This window comes from Rhinatrema bivittatum, chromosome 7, assembly GCF_901001135.1.
Source record: "Rhinatrema bivittatum chromosome 7, aRhiBiv1.1, whole genome shotgun sequence".
In the NCBI taxonomy this organism is placed as follows: domain Eukaryota; kingdom Metazoa; phylum Chordata; class Amphibia; order Gymnophiona; family Rhinatrematidae; genus Rhinatrema; species Rhinatrema bivittatum.
The window spans coordinates 152137581-152160502 of NC_042621.1; the positions used below are offsets into that span (position 1 = coordinate 152137581).

At 39.9% G+C, this 22922-nt stretch overlaps 1 protein-coding gene across 1 annotated transcript; it reads left to right on the top strand.

The window, feature by feature from the left end:
* The first annotated feature begins 17677 nt into the window (after window positions 1-17677).
* On the top strand, window positions 17678-22465 carry LOC115095537 (component of gems protein 1-like). The gene is made up of 3 exons (XM_029609424.1): window positions 17678-17766; window positions 20370-20549; window positions 22198-22465. Exons 1-3 carry the CDS (start codon window positions 17748-17750, stop codon window positions 22257-22259), a joined length of 261 nt encoding a protein of 86 aa, XP_029465284.1. The 5' UTR covers window positions 17678-17747; the 3' UTR covers window positions 22260-22465.
* Window positions 22466-22922: the final 457 nt, after the last annotated feature.

The following is a 22922-nucleotide window of genomic DNA, read 5'->3' on the forward strand; positions in this document are numbered from 1 at the left end:
CCTTCCTTCTAGTCTTATTATAGAAACTGACAAGGTATGTGCTTCTCTTCTCCTATGTCAGGCTACTGGGCCTAACTACATTTGCCCTAATCTCACATAGACTAGCCCTCCCGTTTCCCCCTCTTCTTGTGTCGAAGGGACGTCCCATTCCAAACTCTGGGGGAAATGCTGATATAAATGGTTTGTCCATCTGCAGCTGACTACCCAAGGGCTGGGACTAAGGATATCTAGTGGAGAACCAAGGTGGTCTCTACAGCAGTATAGAAATTATTTTAAATAAATAAATAAATATGTTCCGGCAGCTCTGCTGTCTGACCTCTTCAACACTTTTTTAGATTCAAGAGTAGTTCTAAAGGACTAGAATAGGCAGATGTGGCTCCTCTTCACAAAACTGGAAGTAAGGAAGAGTCTGAAAACTACAGGCTGATTAGTCTGTCTTTGGGGATGAGTAAATTAATGGAATTACTGCTAAAAAAAAAAAACCAGTGCAATCTCTGGACTCTAAATAATTACAGGATCTGAGACAGCATAGTTTCTCAGGCAAATCTGTCTTTGACTAGATGACCAGAGATTTAGATCAGCTAAAAGAAGTAGATATAGTGTACTGGATTTCAGCACATAGGCAAGTTATAAACAACTTGAGCACCCTAGGTATGGTCCCTAAAGTGACTGATTGGGTTAGAAACTAGTTGAGTGGGAGGCAACAAAGGATAGTGGTAAATGGAGGTAACTCTGAGGAAATGGGGATTACCAGTGTTGTGCCACAGGGATCGGTCCTTGATTCAGTTCTCTTTAATACTTTCATCAGCAATATTGCCGAAGGGCTATCAGGAAAGGTTCATCTTTTTGCAGATGATACAAAAATCTGCAACAGAATACATTCTGGATGGTGTGAAAAACATGAAAGGGATATAGTGAAGCTTGAAGACTGGTCTACAGTGGTCCAACTAAAAGGTAATGCTAAAACAGGGAGATATGATAGAGGTTTTTAAAAATACACCAAGGAATAAATGCACAGAAGGTGGGCTTCTTTCAAATGAAAAAAGGCCCTTGAACAAGAGGTCGTGGGATGAGGGTGAAAGAGGATAGAATCATGAGAAATCTAAGAGTGATGGATGCATGGAACTGCCTCTCAGTGGAGATGGTAGATACAAAGAGTATATGGGACAAGCACAGAGGATTTCTGAGGGACAGGAAAAGACAATGAAACTGAGCAGGAGATATGAATAGGCAGATTGGAGAAGCTATATCCATTATGTTCTGTTTCTGTATTTTAAAGTATGTGTAATTCAGTACATACAAGCAGAAATAGGTGCAGTGAAAATTATGCTTGTATTTTATAAACTGTGCAACAGGAGCTGTGTTATAAGGAGTATCCCACATCTATAACATTAAATACATATTTACCATTCTATATCCAAATTTAGGGCCTCATTTTCCAAAGCTATCGCAGGCTTGCGCTGTTAGCGCAAGCCTGCGATAGCTAGCGAAAGTAGCGCAGGCCTGCGCTACTGAAATCGGGGTAGAGTCGGCCCCAGAAGAGGAGGAGTCGGGGGCTACACCGGGGCCGACTCCACGAGGACGGCATGCCGAGCGGAAAGGTAAGGCCCTTTTCGTTCGCTATTTCGCGCCCAATAACTACACCTTCTATGGTGTAGTTTTCAGACCCCACCCGCCCCCCCCGCCCCAGAGTAGCGCAATTTTCTAAAGTATCGCAGGCCTGCGATACTTTAGAAAATGAGGCCCTTAATCCCTATGGTTGCAGCTTTTTAAACCTAAATATTCAGTATTCTTCTGGGTAAGTTTGGAGAGAACATCAACCCCTTTTTGATGTGTTCAAATCTTGTCCATCACAAAAAAATCTTAACTAATCAATAGAATAGTGAAATTCCACCCCATGTTCTATAAGAGAAACTTCCACACAACCATTTCTAAAACAACTTTGTTGTTCTGAAATATGAATGTTAACAAGTTGCTGTTTTTTTACCCACATATTTATTAGGGATGGGCAGAATCATTCATTTCGTATCTTAAAGTCATTAGTTTGGTTTGTCCCAGACGAAAAAAAATTGTGTTTATTCATTTGATTTGTTGGGGTTATTTTGTTTTACAATGGGTGAAGCAATCATTAGACTCCATTAACTTTACTGTAAAACAAAAAATGAGCAGGGGTCTAAGCCCAATACCAGGTCCTGTTCCTGAGGCAAGGGCCAAATGACAGGGCCCAGCCCAAGGCTGGGTCCTATCACCAAGGCCTAGCCATGACGCTGGGGCTCAGACCAAGGCTTGTCCCATTGCTGAGACTTAGGCTTAGACTCAGACTTATTGCCAAAGCCCAAGCTGAGACTGGGTCTGGTTCTCAAGGCCCAGGCCTGAGGCTATGTCCCAATGCTAAGTCCTAGCCTAAGGACTAGACCTGATACAAGGACTTCTCCAGAAGCTGGGTTCTCTCACTGAGGCTAGGACCTAGCCAGGGCCTAATGCCAGGTCCTTGCCTCATTTGATCAAAAATATTATCTCCAAACTCATGGAGTTGCTATGGGTTCACCCATAGCGCCAGATGTGGCCAACTTGTAAGTGAAGCAGTTTGAAGAAGAGCACGTATATACATCCTCTTTTTTTCAATATGTAATACTTTGGTCCCGGTACATCGATGATATATTTTTTATATGGACGGACACAGAGGTTTCTCTTTTGCAGTTTCATCAGTGGCTCAACCAAGTAAATCCCAATCTTAAATTCAGTCTCACTTACAATTTAAATCAATTGTCTTTTTTAGACATTCAGATACAGAAAACTCATACAGGCATTCACACCACAGTTTTCAGAAAAGCCACAGATAGAAACAACTATCTGCGGATTGAGAGCCATCATCCTAGACCCTTTAAGGAAGGGCTTCCCGTGGGTCAATTTTTTCGCATTCGCAGATTATGTTCAGATGTTCAAGAATTTCACAATCAAGCAGTGCTACTAAGCGAAAGATTCCAAGAAAGAGGCTATCCCACACGTGTCATTAAAAAAGCATACAAGAGAGCAACCTTTTCGGACAGAGATCAGTTACTTCAATATAAACATAAGAAAGAGATTTCCAACTTGATTTGTGTGCTTCCATACACCAATCTCACTACTGATATTAAATTAGCCATCTTAAACAACTGGCACGTTTTAAGTCCTCATGCCATATTTCAGGATCCTCCAATGTTTGCATACTCCCGTGGGACTAACATTAAACAAAGGGTTGTTAGAGCGGTCACAAAAGTATTTTCCCATCCTCAACATATTGGACAAGTACCATGCGGTCATTGCTCTTTTTGCCCTCAAGCACATGTGGGCACCCATTGGCAAGATCCTCAGACAGGATACCGAGTTCGGATCCAACAAGAAGTCTCCTGTAATTCAGAATGTGTCATTTATGCCCTGCAATGTCCCTGCAATAAGATCTATGTGGGACGTACCAAGCGTAAGATACGCATACGTCTCACGGAACATCGGAGCAGAATTATTAATAAGGAACTAAAAGCACCTGTCGTTCAACATTGCATTTCACACACACACACATTCTTAGACTTCAAGTGGATAATATTAGAACATATCCCCACCAATTGGAGGGGGGGAGACCGTTCCAGTCTGTTAAATTACAAAGAGAATGAATGGATTTTTAAATTAAGGTGCACAGAGCCTCATGGACTCAACGAGAAGGTGGAATGATTCTCACTTATCTAAATGTTTCATTTCATTAACATTTTGTTGCATGACTGCTCTCTCGAGTCCCGAAATTTGCTTTCATTTTTTCAATTGTTAGAAATTCTCAAGATGGCCTCCAATGACGTCAGTTTCCTTTTTTGGAGTTAGCCTCAGAGGGCTCCCCACAGTACGTCACTTTCCTTTTTTGGATATGACCATATTAGTGGCTCCATACGTCATTTCCTGCACTCAAACGATTCGACGGAGTCCCCTTAAAATCAGCGTCTCGCTGGCGCGCAAACTGTCAGTCTTTGAATGCTATGCTGGCAGGTGTCAACGTTGGAAGTGCACGTAAGTTCAACGACTTTTTTGAACTGCATCTCAAAGATTAGGGAACAATTTCATGTTTATCTTGCCAAATTTCTTTCCTTTTTAGCGCACAGATCATTGCTGATTTAAATTTAACACGACTGACCAAAAAGACGCTGAGTAAGTTACATAGTTCCAAAACTGATAGCCATTGTAGTCTTTAGCTTCACAGCATGTCAAGGACTCTTACGGTTTTATCTTTCACGCAGAAATACACAAAAGGTTTGGTTATACCTGAAGGTCCCTGAGGAAGGAGTGACATACTCCGAAACACCACGGTGTCGGAGACTACGCTTCAGGACTATTTACCACCTTTTCCTGCATTCAACCAAGCGAAAGATAAGTGCACGCACTAGCGATATCAATTACCCAGTGATTGTGCCATACCTATAGCGCTGGTCAGCACATACTTAAGTGTTTAAGCAACCCATGATTATAACAGCCCAGAATCATACAGGCTTCATCTAATAAGCCAAAAATTACTGTGGCTATTTATGAAGGTTGCATAACACATCTCATAAGAGTTTCTTTTTCAGCTGAATAATTATATTGTGACAGGTCCTTGCCTACGGCAGAGGCCAATTGTTGAGGTCCTGGACTGGGTCTTCCAACAACTTCTTTTTTCTGAGATCTCCAAAAAATGACACCATCCACCTAGGCCTTGGCAACAGGACCCAGTTTTGGGCTGGGCCCCAGCAAGAGGCCTAGACCTAGCCATAGGCCTTGGTGACAGGACCCAGTCTTGGGCTGTATCCTGGTATCAGCCCTAGGTCTTGACAATAGGACCCAGAAGTCAGGTTGGACACTGGCACTGAGCCGCAGCCTCAACTAGGCCCAGCATGACCAGGTGTGCATACTGTGCACTTGCATGGGAAGACACACCCAGGGGGGACAGTGGCAGCAACAGAAGAGGTGCATGGCCACCAGCAAAGCCAAACCCGCTGGTGGCTGAAGAAGAAGAGAGGCTACCGGCAAAGTTCAACCTGCCGACGGTTGAAGAGAGGCTGCCGGGTGTGGGCCGCGGCAAAGTTCAACCCACCAATAGACTGAAATACCGCGCCACCATAGTGTTCCTTCCTGCTTCAGTGCCAATTCCTACCTCCCCCATGGACCAATGAAAAGAGGAACCTTCCGCACTTTGGTGGAACTCATCCCACCATGGCCTGAAGAGAAGAGGAGCCTGCAGAGCCATAGTAGAGCTCATCCCACCAAGCCTGATGAGAACAGGAGGCCTTGTATGTCTTTGTTTGAGTCTATGTGAGAATTTATGTATATATGTATGTCTGTGTGCGAGCCTGTCTGTGTCTGTGTGAAATCCTGTGTGTGTGTGTGTGTGTGGCTGTATGACAGCCTGCATGCTTTGTGTCTCTATGAAAGCTTGTGTATGTGTGTTTGACAGCCTGTATGCATGTGTGTGTCTGTGTGAAAGCTTGTGTGTGTGTGACTGTGTGACAGCCTGTATGCATGTGTTTGGCTGTCTGAGAGCTTGTGTGTGTCTGTGTGAGAGCCTAAGTGCTTGTATGTGTGTCTTTGCCTGTAGGCATGTGTGTGTGTCTGTGTAAGAGCCTGTGTAACTGTATATGTGTATACGTGGGTGCGTGCCTGTAAGAGCCTAGGTATCATATATAGGCTCTCACAGACATGCACACACACACACACACATTATGTGTCTGAGGGAGAGAGGGAGTATGTGTGAAAGCATAGGCATTTATATCAGACAGGGAATGTGTGAGAGAATCAATGTGTTATTGTGTGTGTGTGTGAGAGAGAGAGAAGATAAAGTTTGTGCAATCCTATCTCCCTGAATCCATGAAAACATCAGGGTGACTGGAAATCAAAAGATCCCTGGTATGGAGAGCAGGAGATTTTTTTAAATCCCTATTAGTTTTAATTATTGGGTGTAATTTGATGTTTTTTCAGTTTTGAAATATTTTATTTTGGGGAGAGAATATTAGAACATTTTTTAATTATTGTATTTTTTTAAATAGTTTATTGGTGTTTGGGAAATGGATATTCTGTTCATTAATTGGTTTGAAATATTTATTATTTTTATGAATATGATTTTACTATTATTATGTTTTATATTTCTCAATTTTATTATTTAATGTTTTATGAAGAATGGTTATGTTTTTGTTTTCCATTGTTGCTCTGCATATAGAGGCTGGCTTTTTGTGGGTTCCAGTTCAGTTCTTTTATTTTATTTATTTTATTTATTTATTTATTTATTTAATATATTTCTATACCGGACTTCATGAATGGGATTCATATCAGGCCGGTTTACATGGAACTTAGGGGATTAACAAGTGTAACCAAACAAGAAGGCGGAAACAAGCAAAGTTACATATAACAAGGGGATTGAACTTGGGGGCTATACAATATAGTAAATACAATACAGTTCTTCTCAGCATGTTTCTATTTATAGTTTCTGGACTCTTTATTCTGTATTTTGTCAGGGTCTGCTATATTCTGAATATGTGACTGAGGTGAGATATTTTTCTGGCACATAGTTTCTGTACAGGTATCTATAGCAGCCTGGCTTGTTCTTTTTCCCAATAGGAGGTATATTGGTGTTCTAGGGCCTGGTGTAATATTTGCTATATTGCCTTTTTATAGATAAGGTTGCCTCTGTTTGACTGCTTGTATAGTTAGGATTGTTTTGGTATGGGAGGTTTACTATATTGTATGGTAATTACGTTTATTCATGGCTTTCTGAGGTGCCATTGTAAATTCCATAGGAGTTCCAAGAGTCTTTTTTGCTGAATTTTCCAGTAAATATAATATATATGTTGTAAATGATATTTTGCCTCAGAAGACTGTACTTGTGAATGCTTTTTTTAATGGAAAATTTGTTACACATGCATTAATTACATTTTGTGTGGCAATAGAGAGGGTGTGGGAGTGTAGGGGATGGTGTATGTGCAAGGCTGTAAGGTTTCCCTAGGGTATGTAATACCCTTCTCTTGACCAGGGGTTCTGTGGAGGAGTGGATGGGTGTCAGTTTTTAAAAATATAGATTTCTGGAGGAAGCTGGGCTTTATTTGACCGGCCTGGGACAGAGACTGAATGAATCGTGAGGGGGGGGAGGGGAGACGGGCAGTACAGTGATTGTTCACAGAGGGCAGCAACAAAGCTAGCACCTGCCCTGGCCTCAGCAATGGGGCTCAAGACCCTTTTTGTTTATACAGACAAAAGCAAAAATACCTGAAAATTGTGGGGTATTTTTGACAGATACTATTTTTGGTTTGTTTCATTCAGAACAAACCAAACATGACCTAATTCATCATGTTTTACAAATTTATTTCAAACAAGTGTGCATTCCTTTTATTTATTACCTGGACTTCTTTATCACATAAGTAACAAGAGAAGTATTACAATTTGAATACAAATCTCAATGGATATGTATATCTAGGGTCTGGATTGGGGAATGAACATATCTCATCTGCCAAATTAGTATACTTTCTCTTTAATAATTGCCCAAGGAAAAATTATCCATAGAAATGTGCGCTTATATTTTCTGCACATATTTTTCGGGACAAAAACAACACAAGTAGCTTTAAAAATGCAAAACTATGCACATTTTTGCCATTCCCAGCCTAATCTCACCCTGGGAGCATCACCACATATCTGCATATAGTGTAAGTTTCAATTTGAGCTTTTGTCATGTGAGCAGCCACTTACACAGGCCAATGACTTTTGAAAATTGCCATCAAAAGAGATTTGACATGCGATGCTTATTGGTAATGCAGAAGATGCCAAAAGATTTTAAAATGCTTCCCTTTTGAGTAAGCAAAAAGAGGACCTTTATTAAAAATATGATGTACTCACCATAACTACGGTTGATTAATAATGAGTCTACTTTAGATGCCTGATGACTAAAAGGAAGTACAACTCATTCAATTCATTGTTCACTTCTTGGCTTGGAAATAAAGTTTGGTTACAATAAAATGCCTGTTTCAATGTTTTTGAAATAATCTTAAACAGATATCCTTTTCTGCATAAATCTTGTAATGATTTCTTCAGTCTATGATTTAAATTCAAAAAATGAGGAACAGTTTTCTTAGTGTTAAAAAGTGACTTATAGGGATATTATCTTTCATACATTTTGAATAACTATCATAGCAAAATAACTTGTTCTGATCTGTTTCTGCTAAAGGTTGTAGTGAAACATGTTCCTTTTCAGTCAGGATGTTCAAAAAAGAAATTTGACAAATGATACAAAACTTTTAGATTGGAATCTCTAGTATTAATCCAGGCTGTGAATGAAATAGTTCCTATGTGTCCTTCCAGAAGACGAAAATGTCATACGTGAATGATCTTCATGAGTAATGAAAGCCAAAATTCAGATATATAGATCCATATTTTTTTTTCACTCTTAGGGAAATAGAGGAGAAATCTATTGCAAACTGTAAATGGGGGGGCAAGGAGGCCAGCATGGTGGCTCACTGGCATCACTGTGTCCTGCCATGAAGAAGGTCTCCAGTTCAACCCTTGAATTGGGTCGTCCTCTTCCTGGGCCGTCAGAAGCAGCATTGACAGACATTGGTGGGGAAGAAGTTCTGGTGACATCTAGTGGCCTGATTGAAAGGCCATGATTGCGATGACCAAACTAGAGATAAAATGGGGGGGGATCTCTGGGCAGTTGTAAAAGAGCTGAGCTGGAAACTCAAGAGAGCAGGAGGAAAATGACAAGTAAAAAAAAAAAAAAGCAACAACAACTGAGAGCAAGAGCAAGGTAAAACAGAAAAAAGATTCTACCTGGGATTATTATTATGGAAATCAAGAAGGGTGGGAATCATTAACTGGTTTAACTAGAGACCACCAGTGAGGGAAATGTTGCCTGTAATAATTAGAGCTCAGACAAAGCTAGAGGTCTGATTTTCTTTTTATTCTATTTACTCTACTCTCTCTCTCTATATATATATATAATACACAAACACAAACCAGAGAAACACATTTGTCTTCCAATAGAATTTCAACAGAACAATCTCTGCACTGCTGACACATCCTTGCCTCCGTTCCCCACCATTCTTTGCTTTCCTTTCCTGAACCTCAGCATTCCCGTCCCTTCTCTGATCTCAGCACTCATCCCTCCCTGAACAACCTCCCTCTCTCCTTCTCTAGAACTCCCTCTCTCTCACCCTCCTATCACGCTCCCTGCCCCTTTCCCCCCAGCACCCTTTTCACACTCTTCTTCTATTTACCCCTAATCCTGCTGCCTTGGAAGATGGGCAGGCATCATCATCATCACCCCACATACATGGCCTGAACCAGCTCACTCCTTACTGGCACTCTGATGCCCGATTTGGTCTGTCCCTTGCTGCTGCTGCTGCTGCTACTACTGTGGCTCAAAGAAAGTTGATGCCTAACCTCACCTCCTCCAGTTGGGGGCCTGCAAACTTCCACTACATGCATTCAGAAGTGGATGTAGCTGCGCATCATATTTCTCTCCCCCCCCCCCCTCCACCTCACCCAGACCAGACTCACTCCCACAGCCCATCATCCCTGCCAGACTTTGCTGTGGTGTCACTTTTATTCCTGCTTGTTTCAGCATACATAGAAAGTAGCATCTGCTAAACTGTTTAAGCATGTACAATTGCAAAGTATATGCCTGCTGAAAGGATACTGTCCCTTTGCAGCCACCATTACATAGAAACATAGAAATGACGGCAGAAAAAGACCAAACGGCCCATCCAGTCTGCCCAGCAAGCTCCCACACTTATTTTTCCATACTTATCAGTTTCACTGACCACCAAGTTCAGAGCCCTTGTTGGTAAGTGTTTGATTTGAATTTCCTGCTACTCCTGCCGTTGATGCAGAGAGTAATGTTGGAGTTACATCAAAAGTGAAGCATAAAGCTTAATGGTTAAGGGTAGTAACCGCCGCATCAAGCAAGTTACCCCATTGCTTGTTTACCCAGCCTGCACAGATCAATGCCTTGTTGGATATTGTCTGAATGTAAATCCTCTTTTCCACATTTCCCCCTGCCGTTGAAGCAGAAAGCAATGCTGGATATGCATTCAAAGTGAAGTATCAGGCTTAATTGGTTTAGGGTAGTAACCGCCACAATAAGCAAGCTACCCCAATGCTTATTTGTTTACCCAGACTGTGTTTACAGTCCTTGTTGGTTGTTGTTTGAATGCAAATCCTCTTTTCCACATTTCCCCTTGCCGTTGAAGCAGAGAGCAATGTTGGAGTTGCATTAACCGTGTGAAGGCTTATTGAGTATGGGTAGTAATCACCAGGTAGTAGCCTCCATTCCAGCAAGCCACCCCCATGGCTCTTCTCTTCATTCCCATCCTCTAGTCTTTATGGATCTACAGAGTTTATCCCATACCCCTTTGAAATCCTTCAAGTTTTAGTCTACTCCATTTCCTCCGGAAGGGCTTTCCAGGCATCCACCAGCCTCTCTGTGAAGACATTTGTGTACCTGTCATCAGTCCAAATCACATCAAATCTTCACTGATGTCTACTGTGCTGTTTGTACCTCTGACTGCATTTAAGACTGCCCCTCAAAACCTAGGCCACCACTAAAACCTTACCCTGAGTTACTAGTTGACCTGCCTACAGTGGTATAAATAGTTTACTTATATGCAAGGCTTATAGAGAGTCAGTCTCTCTCTCTCTCGCTCTCTCTCTCTCACTCACACTCACACTCACTCACTCACCCTCTCTCCAGCAGCATGCGTTGCAGTAATCTTGAAAATTACCCTAACCATGTTCCTTTTTTTTTATCACAGGTGCTATTCTTGAGAAATTTATAGCAATATGATGAATCTAGGCCTTAAGTCTGTTGTAAAGATGTTTTTTTTTTTAATTGCATTTACTTAGGAATGTAAAACCACTATTACATGGATCTGACTTTAGAACAGCTATGTAGGCATTGTTTTTACCATTATTAGGCTATTATATCTTGATTTATATTGGATTGTCTTCTTATTCTTTGAATATTGCAATTGCTGCATAATGTTGCAGCATGGCTAATTTAAGGAATGACGATATGAGAGCATATTATGCCAGTACTATTTGTTCTGCACTGGCTCCCTGTAGATAGTTGAATGAAATATAAGGTTGTACTATTAGGGGCAGATTTTAAGACATGCGTGCGTGCATCCATGTATGCGTGCTACTCAGCACACGCACATGGACATGTGATTTAATAACATGCGCGCACAGGCGCGCGCATGTTATAAAATCAGGGGTCAGCGCGCACAAGGAGGTGCACAATTATGCACCTTGGGGTAGATTTTTTTAAAAAGTGCATTCGCGTATTTTTGTTTGCGCACCAGGCGCAAACAAAAGTACGCTGGATTTTATAAGATACGCGTGTAGCCGCGTGTAGCCGCGTGTATCTTCTAAAATCCTGGATTGGTGCGTGCAAGGCTGCCAATTTTGGGCAGCCGGCGCGCGCCAAGCCGCACAGCCTGTCACCGTTCCCTCCGAGGCCGCTCCGAAATCGGAGCGGCCTCAGAGGAAACTCTCTTTCGCCCTCCCCTCACCTTCCCCTCCCTTCCTCTACCTAACCCACCCCCCCGGCCCTATCTAAACCCCCCCCCTTACCTTTGTCCGTAGATTTACGCCTGCGAGAAGCAGACGTAAATCTACGCGCGCCAGCGGACTGCTGGTGCGCCGTGCTCCGACCCGGGGACTGGTCTGAAGGCCTGGACCACGCCCCGGTCCCACACCCGAAACGCCGCGCCCCGCCCCCGAAATGCCGCGTCATCGGGTCCCGCCCCCGACACGCCCCTTCCAAAAACCCCGGGACCTACGCGCGTCTCGGGGTTCGGCGCGCCGCAGGGCTTTTAAAATCCACCCGCTTGTGTGCTCTGAGTTGCGCTGCCTTCCCCTGTTCCCTCCCAGGCTGCTTCCAACCCCCCCCCCCCACGACCTTTGTCTTACCTTTTCCACCTGCCTCCGGGCAGGCACAAGGTGCGCACGCCGGCAGCTTGTTGGCACATGATCCTCCGACACAGCGGCAATGGCCGAGTGACGGAGGCCTCTGGCATGGGAATTTCAAGTAAAACGCACCCCCAATATGTAAAACCTGATGTCTTAATAAGAGGAAAGCCTTCCTCCTCCTTTTTCTGTGTCTCTCGTGAGAGATCTGGGAACACTCTGACATTGCAACCAAGAAATATATCATTCCAATGGCGAAGACACAATCGTAATAACCACTCTTTATCTGGTTCAAGTGCAAGCATCACTATTAACGTTGCTGGAACTGCCAAAACTATCCGATGTCTCCAAGAAGGTCGAAATATTCATTGACTGATTCTGTACGGATTCAGATGGAGTCCCTCCCTCAGCTTGTTCCAATATTCTTCTTGACTTTGGCAAATAAAAGATCTTTGTAATAGGTGGAATAGTATTTTCAGCAATTTGTAAGATGTCCAAAAGATATCTTTTAAACATTTCTCTTTGAGAACTTAGAGGGATTTGAGGAAAGTTTATAAATCTTAAGTTCCTGCTCTTAATTAAATTCTCCAGGTTCTCCATTTTCATTGCTATACTATTCTTTTCTTTTATCATAACTGTTTGTATTCCATTTATTTGTTGCCTATTCATCACAATTTGGTGCTCCAGCTCTGTATTAGTGTTATTCAACACTTTCAACTTTTACTCCATTGTTTAACTTTTTCATTTATAGGAAATAATTGCTGAAGTATGGAAGATCTCATCTCAACAATAGTTTCCCATATTGTCTCTAAAGTGAAGATAGAGGGTCTTACCACTGATGTTACTTTCATAACATGTATGTGCCCTTGCTGTCTCGTTTCTTCAATTGTATTATATAATTTGCATAAGTAGGAGATTTTCAAATATAAGAATTTTGGTATATTATACATTTAAACTAGTTTAAAGAGTTTGACTTACTTGCTGGTAAATATGGTTTCGAGAAAAGAGGTAGATTTGCATATTTACAAATTGCATATTTGGCCAGAAAAAAATTGTAATTAATGAAGCAGAGAAGCACAATTTGTAAAGAAATATTTGAGAATACTTTGTTGGAACAAAAACATCTATATCTCCTAGTGTTGCCAGAAAATGAAGAATGAATGTAATACGTCATTGTCTGAGGAGGTCTGATGTCAAACATGGGTCAGAGCCAAAAATAAAAAATCTGCAATACCCACAGTAAAAATTGGGAATGATTACCGATTATTGATGAGATGGTGCATGACGTGAGATGAGCATAAATTGGGAAAGGGGAAGTCTGAATTGTATTGAAAGAACTATGGGCAGATGAGCAATTGCATTCATATGTGGTGGAAATGTCCAGAAATATTAACATTTTTTTAAACAGAGACAATATTAAGCAAATAACACATAGATTTGCCAAATATTCTGGAGGTATTTGTTTTAGGAATGGCAATAAAGTAAGTTTACAAAAAAAAAAAAATTGGTGACATTAATGTTGGAGGCAGACAACCATTGCAACTACATTGAAAATCTCATTGGTGACAAATGGTTTGTTCAGTTACAGGAAATTCTTTCAAAGGAAAAAAATAACATGGCATTGTAATTTTATTTATTTATTTATTTTTAATTTTTATATACCGAAGTTCTTGTATCAGATACAAATCACTCCAGTTTACATAAAACAGTGAGATGCCCAAACGGAAGGGGCTTTACATATAACTAAAGACAATGGGCTTTACATATAACTATAAAACTATAATAACAACGTACAACTGTAACATGGTATAGAGATAGTTACAAGGGAAGGAAAAACTTTTGATATCAATATCATATTATAGCGATAAATAACAATGGGTATGGTAGATTTGAAAATGAGCTAAAATAAATAAAGGTAAAAGTAATGCATTAAAACAGAAAAATTGCAAAGTAATAAGCGCAGTATATACAATAAAGCATATTATCTTAATGGGGTAACATGTGGAAGCGTTGATTTGATTGAAAACTCTGTTGTATATTACGCAATGTATATTATATATAATTGAATTGTCTTTCCTAGTAAGATCTTTGGAGTTCAGATCTTAATGTGTATCCCTTTCCTTTCCCAAACATAAGACATGACATGTAGGCACAGTTTAGTCTCTTTATTCTCACTTAAAGTTCAAACTTCACAGTTCACTATTCAGTTCAGTGGCTTAGGTCAGCAGGCATTCCAAACAGATATACAATAAATCCAATTTATCCCACCTGTAACCACCTAGAGTACTTTAATTCTTCCCATCTTAAATTGTACTCTAAGCTCAAACCTTTGTATACATTTTTGTTGCATATTTTGGCACACACCTTCTTGACTAGATGGTAAGCTCCAACGAGTGGGGAACTGTCCATTATATGTCTCTATACAGCACTGCATACATCTGGTATGCACTATCCAAATCATTAGCTCAGGCTAACCTGCCTTCTGGCAATGAATCTCAGCCTTACTTTCCTAAACTGCCCAGTTACCCAACTCCTTTTAAGTAGACAAAAGCCTGCCAGCAAAGAAAATTCTCAGAGAGCCACAGTCACGCTTAGAACAACAACACTCAAAGCCCCTGCTTGCATGATGCTGTTTTGGTCCTGCTGCTGTCTAAGTGTTTCTAGAAGTGTTTTAATCCATCTTCAATAATTCCTAATCTTCTTTAGATGGCTACTTGGCTCAGAATGCCCAAAGACTAAGTCTCTCTTCCTCCCCCCTCCAACAGGGAATCTTGGAGCTCAGAAGGACTCAAAAACTGGATGGAAAGTTTGAATATCTTGAGTCCATGGAATTGAGGGTTCCCTATCGGCTCTTCACTGAGAACCTCAACCCTGTTATATGAATATTTCCCCAATTAGTTGATTGTTGTATTTGACTGATGACTGTTTGATTGTTACAAAACATTTGCAAAAAATAGAAAATTATTTAAAAAAAAAAAAAAAAGACTTGAAAGAAAGAAATTTGTTCATAGCTCTTGGAAGAGTCCCAGTCATCATTCAAAAACAACTCTTGCTGCCTAACTCATGAGAATCTGTGGGGCTACTATGCAATAAGAGGAGATGACCTGTTACCTGGAGATCTTAGGAAGGCACGTGGGCAGTCGCATCAGTGCAGTTTCAATAGCCATATCAAATTTCTGGGTCTTCCAGAGGAAGACATGGTAAGAACATACCGGCTGAGGCTAGTGGCCATTAAGGATATTTTTGAGAATCTTATGGATAACATTGGTCCTCTGACAACAGTTCTCATGCTATCCCTGTCTCTGTCAAACTATTGAGCTCATTATACTTTCTCACCTCAGGCTCTTTTCAAACCACTGGGACTGGAGTTGACCTTAATGAAGCAGCTCACCATTCCCAGATGTTTCAGTCCGGTTCTATAAGCCATGAGGAGGTTAGGAAGTACATTAAATTCTCTACCAAAATCAACAATGGCAGAACTGCATAGCCTATTTCTATGCCATTGTCAGGCTACCAGATGTGATGAGTACAAAATTCTGCACTGATCCCAACTCATAACAGGTAATCAGCTTTCTACAACCACAAGCAGTTTCATTTCCTGTATGTACAGGCGATGTGTGACAAGCACATGATCATCCTGAATGTGGTATCCAGATTCTCCAGGTCCATCGTTGACTCAGATCCTGTTCCATCCCATCCTCTTCTTCCAGTTCGAGGAGGGAAGTATCACTGAAGATGACTGCTTGTGAAAACACATCACTGCTTTAAAATTGTTAATTACAATCACTGCTGAATATTAAACAAAACAGGCACAATCATATGGCAAACATATGTCATCTAACCTTTAAACAGGCTCCTCTTCTGCAGGTAGTTTTCTTTTGAAAATTGTCTACAACATTCCTGGGTGAAAAGTACTAGCAGATTATGCATCTGCATTATGTCTGGACAAAATTTCCATGTAAAACAATGCACATAGAATTTGAAAAACAAATCAACTAACTTTGCCTGTCACACCCAGTCCCTGCTCAGGGAAAGAACCCTTCATGTCTATCAGAAAGTATATGCCCTGTGGAGGTCTGACAGAAGGGGACAACTTTCATACAAGTCAATTTTCCCAGGTGAATGGCTTTAAAAATTCCCCTCTTACACTGTTAGGAAAAGTCTTATTTTTTACAGTTTTAATAGGTTCATTTGTGTCCAGAGACTTGCTCAGGTTGTCTTCTGGAGTCAGGAATTAGAAGTAATAAAGAATGTATTGTAGGTGTTACATTTTTATCTTAGGTCTCTCAATATTAAGCTTTGGGAATATAATGTTCTGATTCTTGCTTTTTCCTAATTCTTGCTTCCCTGTTCTCATTCAACTGCTTCTTTGTTATATTAGGCTGTTCTGTTTCACTTTGGAAATTTCCTCAATTATATTATAATGTCAAATCATTTTCTTGATCTTTCTCATATTTGATATCTCTCCTATGCTTCTACTTTTTTTATTCACCCAAACCTATGTCATTTCTCAATTAGATTGGTACTGAGGTATTTCTCAGTAGTCTCCCAAAGGTTCATATTCAGAAGTATTTAGATGGATAATTCTGAAGTTAGCTGGCTAGATAAATATTTGGGCACTTAGCAGGCTATAGTTTAGCTGGTTATCTTATTAGCCATCTAAACTTTAGCCAGATAACTTAGAGTTGTTCTGGGGGTGTTTGGGGGAGGAGTTATGTTATCCGGCTAAGTTATCCAGCTAATTCCGATATTCAGAGTTAGCCATATATAATTTAGCTGGCTAATTTAGCTATCCAGGTAGTGACTGAATTTAGACCTCCTTGTTCTCTAGACTTGCCTTCAGCATCTAATTAATCTAAGCTCTCCTCATGCCTCCCCCATACATTGTCTCGCCTGTTGCTGATTTTCTATCCATTACCACTCCCAGTTTTAATTTCCTTCTTTAAACCTTTTGACTCAGTTTGCCTCTGTATTTGCACCTTAATCTCTCTGTACATGGCCTCATGATTCTCTTCTCATTATCTCCACTCCATTTTTTCACATATTTCATTCTTTATTACATTTATCTGTCCTTTCTATAACTGTTCATCTTAATATGCTTTGCCTTCGCTTATCCTACTTAACTACTAATCAGATTTTTGGATCAATTTCACTATTCTAACCTCCAGTCTTCTTTTGGTATTCAAATGAAAGTGAATCCAACCTAACTGGCTCACTTTTGTATTGTCTGTGCTTGGTATTTGGCCTGGTCTCTAATGACTGGCTTGCATTTTATTGTGTTGTACTTTTCAAGTTTCGGAGACCTGAACAATAGAATCTCTTCTGCAAAATTCACATGATCACCATTGAGTCTCAATAACTGAGTTCTTAATTCCTATTTGTTATCCAAATTTTATGCTGTGTCATTACCAATTAAAAAATAATATGCCATCTTTTACACAACAGGGCTAATTAAAATACAATATCCGTGACAAAGCTGCAGGGTATAATCAGTTTATGGAATATATTTACATAAATTAATGATCTTTAATAAAATCAGGTCACCATTTCTATAAAGGGAACATTTATCAAAATTGTAAGGTGTAACAGGTTTATACAACATATTTTTAGAGAGTGTCATATTGCACCCTTATAAAATATTCATAATTACTAGTTTCAAACAGAAATGCTATTGGTTTCCTAAAAGACTTCCCTTATAAACTCTTGTATATAAAGAGTACATTCAGGTGATGAAACCAAGCTCGGAGAATCACCATTTGGATCCTTCTTCCTGAAGCAGATCTTGCTGTACAGAGACAACAATGGCACATCGTGGTAACTGTAAGTAATGTTGTACTCTGAAAATATAGGGAAATGATATTGTTATTTCAAAATATCGTCTTGTCACCGGACGCTGCCTGTAGCAAGCCCCAAACACTTGTAGGATTGCCCAAAACAGCAGCCTAGCCAAGCAATCTGGAAAATAACTTCTTTATTTTCCTTTTAACATCTGTTCATTCATTCATAGACTATAGCATGGTGTCATACTCCTTAGATACAATATGCACTTCAATCATATATGGGAAGAAGTGCATTTTCAGTGTTTGACTAAATTCGCCACTTAGCTGGACAAACACTGGGATAAATATATCCTGATGCACTGACTACCACTGACATAGCTGAAAACATTTTTATCTAGCTAAGAACATATTTGGCCATATCAGGGGCTAGGTAGGGATGTTTTGGTTGAGGCCAGTTATGCAGTCAAGATAGCCAGATAAATGCTGATTTTCAGTGTTATCTTGCTATCATAGCCGGTTCAATTTAGAACTATTGGAGAGCTGAAGAAAAAAAGGTAGAGAGATGAAATGCATTATCCTGATGCATGATGTTCTTTTGTTAGGTTATTTATTTGTTTCAGAAATTTATATTCCGCACAATCCACATTTTTGGGTGGTTTGATTTATATTCTATCTTTTCACCCTTGAAAGTGGATTACATTTAGGACCTGTAGGTAGTTCCCTGAATCCCAGGGTTTACAATTGAAAAGGTGAATTTGCAAAATCTTACAAGTGTAAAAATTAGCAAATATGGGCATAGGTAGCCTGTACTCACATAGTCTGTATTTAATAGAATTCCAAAATACACGCACATTTTCATGGTCACCCGTACATATACAAAAGGTAAAAAGGGGTGATCTAGGGTTATTTCCAGTCAGGACCAACAATTACAAGCATAAGTTGCTAGTTTAAAAGGCATGCATACATTTTCTAACTTAGGCCTGGATTTATCAAAATGCACTAAATATTGCATGTGATAGGAAAAGGGATGTGTTTTATGGTAATAGGCAGTTTATTGCAATTTGTGCTAATACCTATGTAAAGTGCTATCTTAGTGATAAATGCCAGAATTGATGTATTTCCTACATGTTTAAGCTGGAGAGAGGGAGAGAAAGGGGGCACCTAGCCATAGGGCCCTCACACTAGATTGGTATTTATATCTCTTTGGGAGGCCCACCTATACACTCAAGGTGAGGTTTAGATATTAGTGTAGGGGTTAAGGGCCACTTTGACATTCAAAGTGAGTCGTACGAACAGAACAGTGCTCTCTTGTGAAGATTTGATGACCGTCGGAGTGAAGAAACTCATCCAAAGATGAGATTTGTGCAATGTTCTCTCAACCTAGCTCGATGACCTCTGCTCAGATATAACCTCTGCCTGAATGCTGTCTGCCCTGAACCCTGCTGTATTCTAACTTTTCCTGTCCGCTCTCTTGCTGGACCCTTGCTTAAGTCCTACCAGCCTCCAAACCCAAGGACTCAATCTACAAAGGAAGGGGCTGATACAGGTGAAGCCCAGTTCCAATCCCAGTTTGAATGTATCTGCCTGCTGTTGGCATGCGCCCCACTGGTTTCACCTGTCTAACAGTACCAATCAGCCACAATCCAAGGACTCACACTCCATGACAGTTAAAACATAGACAAAAACAAACAAAAATAAAACAAAATTAAAATGGAAATATATGAACATATATATAAATCTTCACAGGTAAAGTATGGACTGCAAAATCAAGAAATGCTAGTTCAAACAAATGATGATGTAATTGCTTGCGGAACAACTTTACGTGTGTTATGACTTGAATCTCAGCTGGCAAATTGTTCCACAATGTGGTCCAATAGCCCGCTGATGTGTTACACTAAGTCTTGCATCCTTAATGAAAAGAGTGAATTATTGAAAGCATTTGAACTGAAAATAAGTTATGGGAGGTCTGGAAGCAGTAAAACTGAATGTAGAAGAGGCAAATGGATCAGTCAGGATACTTCCACAGATATTGTATCATCACTGACATCCTGTTCAGCAATTTGTTTGGAGAAAGAAGTAATTCCAGAGGACTGGAATAGGCTGATGTTGTTTCTATTTGTAAAAGTTATAATAAGGATGGTAACTAAGGGCCAATCAATGTGATCACGATGGAATGTAAATTAATGGATTTACTACTAAAACAGAGAACAAAGGAATGTTTTCAATCCAACTAATATATGTGGATTCAATCCAACTAATTACAGGATCCAGAGCAGAATATTTTTTTTTTTTAACAGAGAAAGATTATGTCAAACAAAGGTAATCAATTTCTATGACTGGGTAACCAAAGAATTAGATTGATGTGAGCACTGGATTTGGAATATTTGGATTTCAGTAAGGATTTTGACACTGTTCTACATAGAAGGGTAATTAATAAGCTGCACTCTTTAGGGCTAGGCCCCAAAATGGTAAACTGGGTTAAAAATTGGCTGAATGATAGGCAACAAGTGGCATTCATTCCAAGGAAAGGGGGATCATGACTGTATTTTTAGAAATGTAGTAAACAATACAAACTGAATATGGCTGAAAAGTAGAAAAAAGTAATTAATGTGGTATTCAAAGATATTTCTTTCTTAATTTCAGCATGGACAAATAACTACTCCAACCGCTCCAATCATCACTTCAACTCCAACCGCCCCTTCTCCAACTACCAACCTAACCTCTATTTTGGTCTCACCTCCCCTCAACCCCAACCATACTACCACCACCACCACCACCACCCCAACCGTCCAAGCAACTCATATGTGTATTATTCCAGCCCAGGTATGAAAAATTCCACACTTGATCTAACAAGTTAATCATGTTTTATAAAATCCAGATCCAAGAGAAATATATTTTATTAAACTAGTAAACAACCTTAAAATAACTATTCATTATGAACAGAATGGTCCAGAGGGTGGCAACTAAAATGATCAATGGTCTCCATTCTAAAGTATGTAGGGATAGATTTAAAGATCTCAACATGTATATCCTAGAGGAAAGGCAAGATAGGGGAGATATGATAAAGACATTCAAATATCTCAAAGGTTTCCATGATAAGAGATGAGCCTTTTTCAGGGGAAAGGAGGATCTAGAATGTGGGGTCATGAGATGAAGGTGAAAGGGGGTAGTTTCAGGAGTAATATTAGGAAATATTTCTTTACAGAGAGGGTGGTGGTTGCATGGAATAGCCTCCCAATGGAGATGGTTCAAGACAAAGAAATTATCTGAATTCAAGAAACCATGGGATAAATAGAGGGATCTCTAAGGAAGTGATAGGGGTTGTAGTGGTGAATTGGTTGGACAGATAGACTGGATAGGTTTTTTTCTGCTGTCATGTTTCTATGTTTCTAAGTGAAATTTTTATTACAATTCTTTTTTTTGCAAACTCATGCCTAATAGCATGGGTGAGATCTGTGTTTTTTAAATATAATCAAATAAATTGCATCTTGAGTACCTTTTGCTCTCAATTTGTTCTCAAGTCCAGAAATAATTTTCTTTGCTAGGTCATGCTATCATGGTAACTCAGTGTACTACTGACAGGCAAGTCTCTATAGGAAACATGCCAAAATCTTGCATTTTATTTCTAGCTGAAAAATATTCTGTTTAAGATGAGTACACCTATAAAGGGCCTCATTTTCTAAAGTATCACAGGCCTGAGATACTTTAGGGAATGAGGGGCGGGGGGACAAAATGGGGGGCGGGCCTGTGCTAGCCGGCAGCGATCGCACCATCACGGTACGATCGCTGCCGGTTTCGCACCCAATAGCACCTCCATAGAAGGTGTAGCTATTGGGCGCGAACTCGGACGCGAAAAGGGCCTTACCTTTTTGTCGTCTGTGGCGTCTTCGTGGAGTCGGCCCTGGTGACACCCCGACTCCTCCTCTTCTGGGGCCGACTCCGCCCCCATTTTGGTATCACGTACGATCCCTATGGAAAATGAGGCCCAAAGTTTCCTATCAAAATAGAAAAAATGCTTCCAAATTTTGCCAGATGTATGCTATGGCATTTCACATTTGATATTTAAGATGAGTACACCTATAAAGTTTGTTTTCAAAATACATAGAAAAAATGCCTTGACTGCCCATAATCTTCACCAGTCATAGTCACAAATGATTTTAGTGATGTGTATGCTTATCCAATATGATCTGGACTGAGATCACCAACTTATTTCACATAAGCCATCAAATGTTTTTATCATGTTTCATGTTGTTTAGTTATGGCCGGTCCCCATAATTGTATTTATTTATTTTTTTTGCAAAGTTCATTAGACTATTGTCTGTTTCTAAGGAAAAAAAAAGCAAGCCAGGATCTAAGATTGCTAATCATCTCACAAGACAATATATGCAAGTTATATATGAGCAGAAACAAGTTATTTTTCTCATAAATATGTCACGTGATTTCCTCTCATTTAATTTTGGCTTTTCTTTAGTTGTTGAGAAGCCAAATAACCAGACCTGCTGCCAAGACAATTCAAAAGGAAATAAGAAGTAAAGACGGTACACTGAAAACATATCATCTTGAAGTCTCATGCTATCTGAAAGATAATACAAGAGGATGTTGGAGATTAAGATCAGTTGTGTATCTGTTTGTTTCCAAATTATCAAAATTACCATTACTCAATCTCTCTTTTAATTAATGTTCATTCCTATGTCAAAACATGACATTTGTCTATTAAAAATATCCTAATGATTAAAGCACTTGAGTTTGACTATTGTATTTTTAATGATAATCTAAGGATTTGTAGATTTCAGTAATGCAGTCTCAGTCAGTTAGCAATCTAAAAGCAAGTTTTATTAATGAAAAAGACAGAAAAGGAAAAGGGGAACAAAGAAATGAGGAAGTAATTTGTTCCCCGGAGTAGCAGACAGTACAGCAATAGTGTCCGCTTTGAGCTACTCAGCTCCGTACACTATGTACAGCGTTTTTAAACTTTTCATAATGTCCAATAAGAATGTCCTGACAAGCATCCTGGGTGTATTTTCTTCTTCCGGTCACCAATAGGATTCATTACTCTTAGTCCAATCAAGTAGTACAGTCTCTGGGGTGTTGGCTCCTTTCAGGAAAGTGAGTTAACTAGCTGGAACTAGGCTCTTTGAAGCACATGGTCACTGAATATGTTACAGGAAACTCAAAGTCATACTATCCACACACATA

Bases quoted from the DNA above. Each gene is read 5' to 3' on its own strand.
- LOC115095537 (XM_029609424.1), top strand. The intron at 20,550-22,197 runs GTATGAAAAATT...GCTTTTCTTTAG, and splicing joins TGTGTATTATTCCAGCCCAG to TTGTTGAGAAGCCAAATAAC.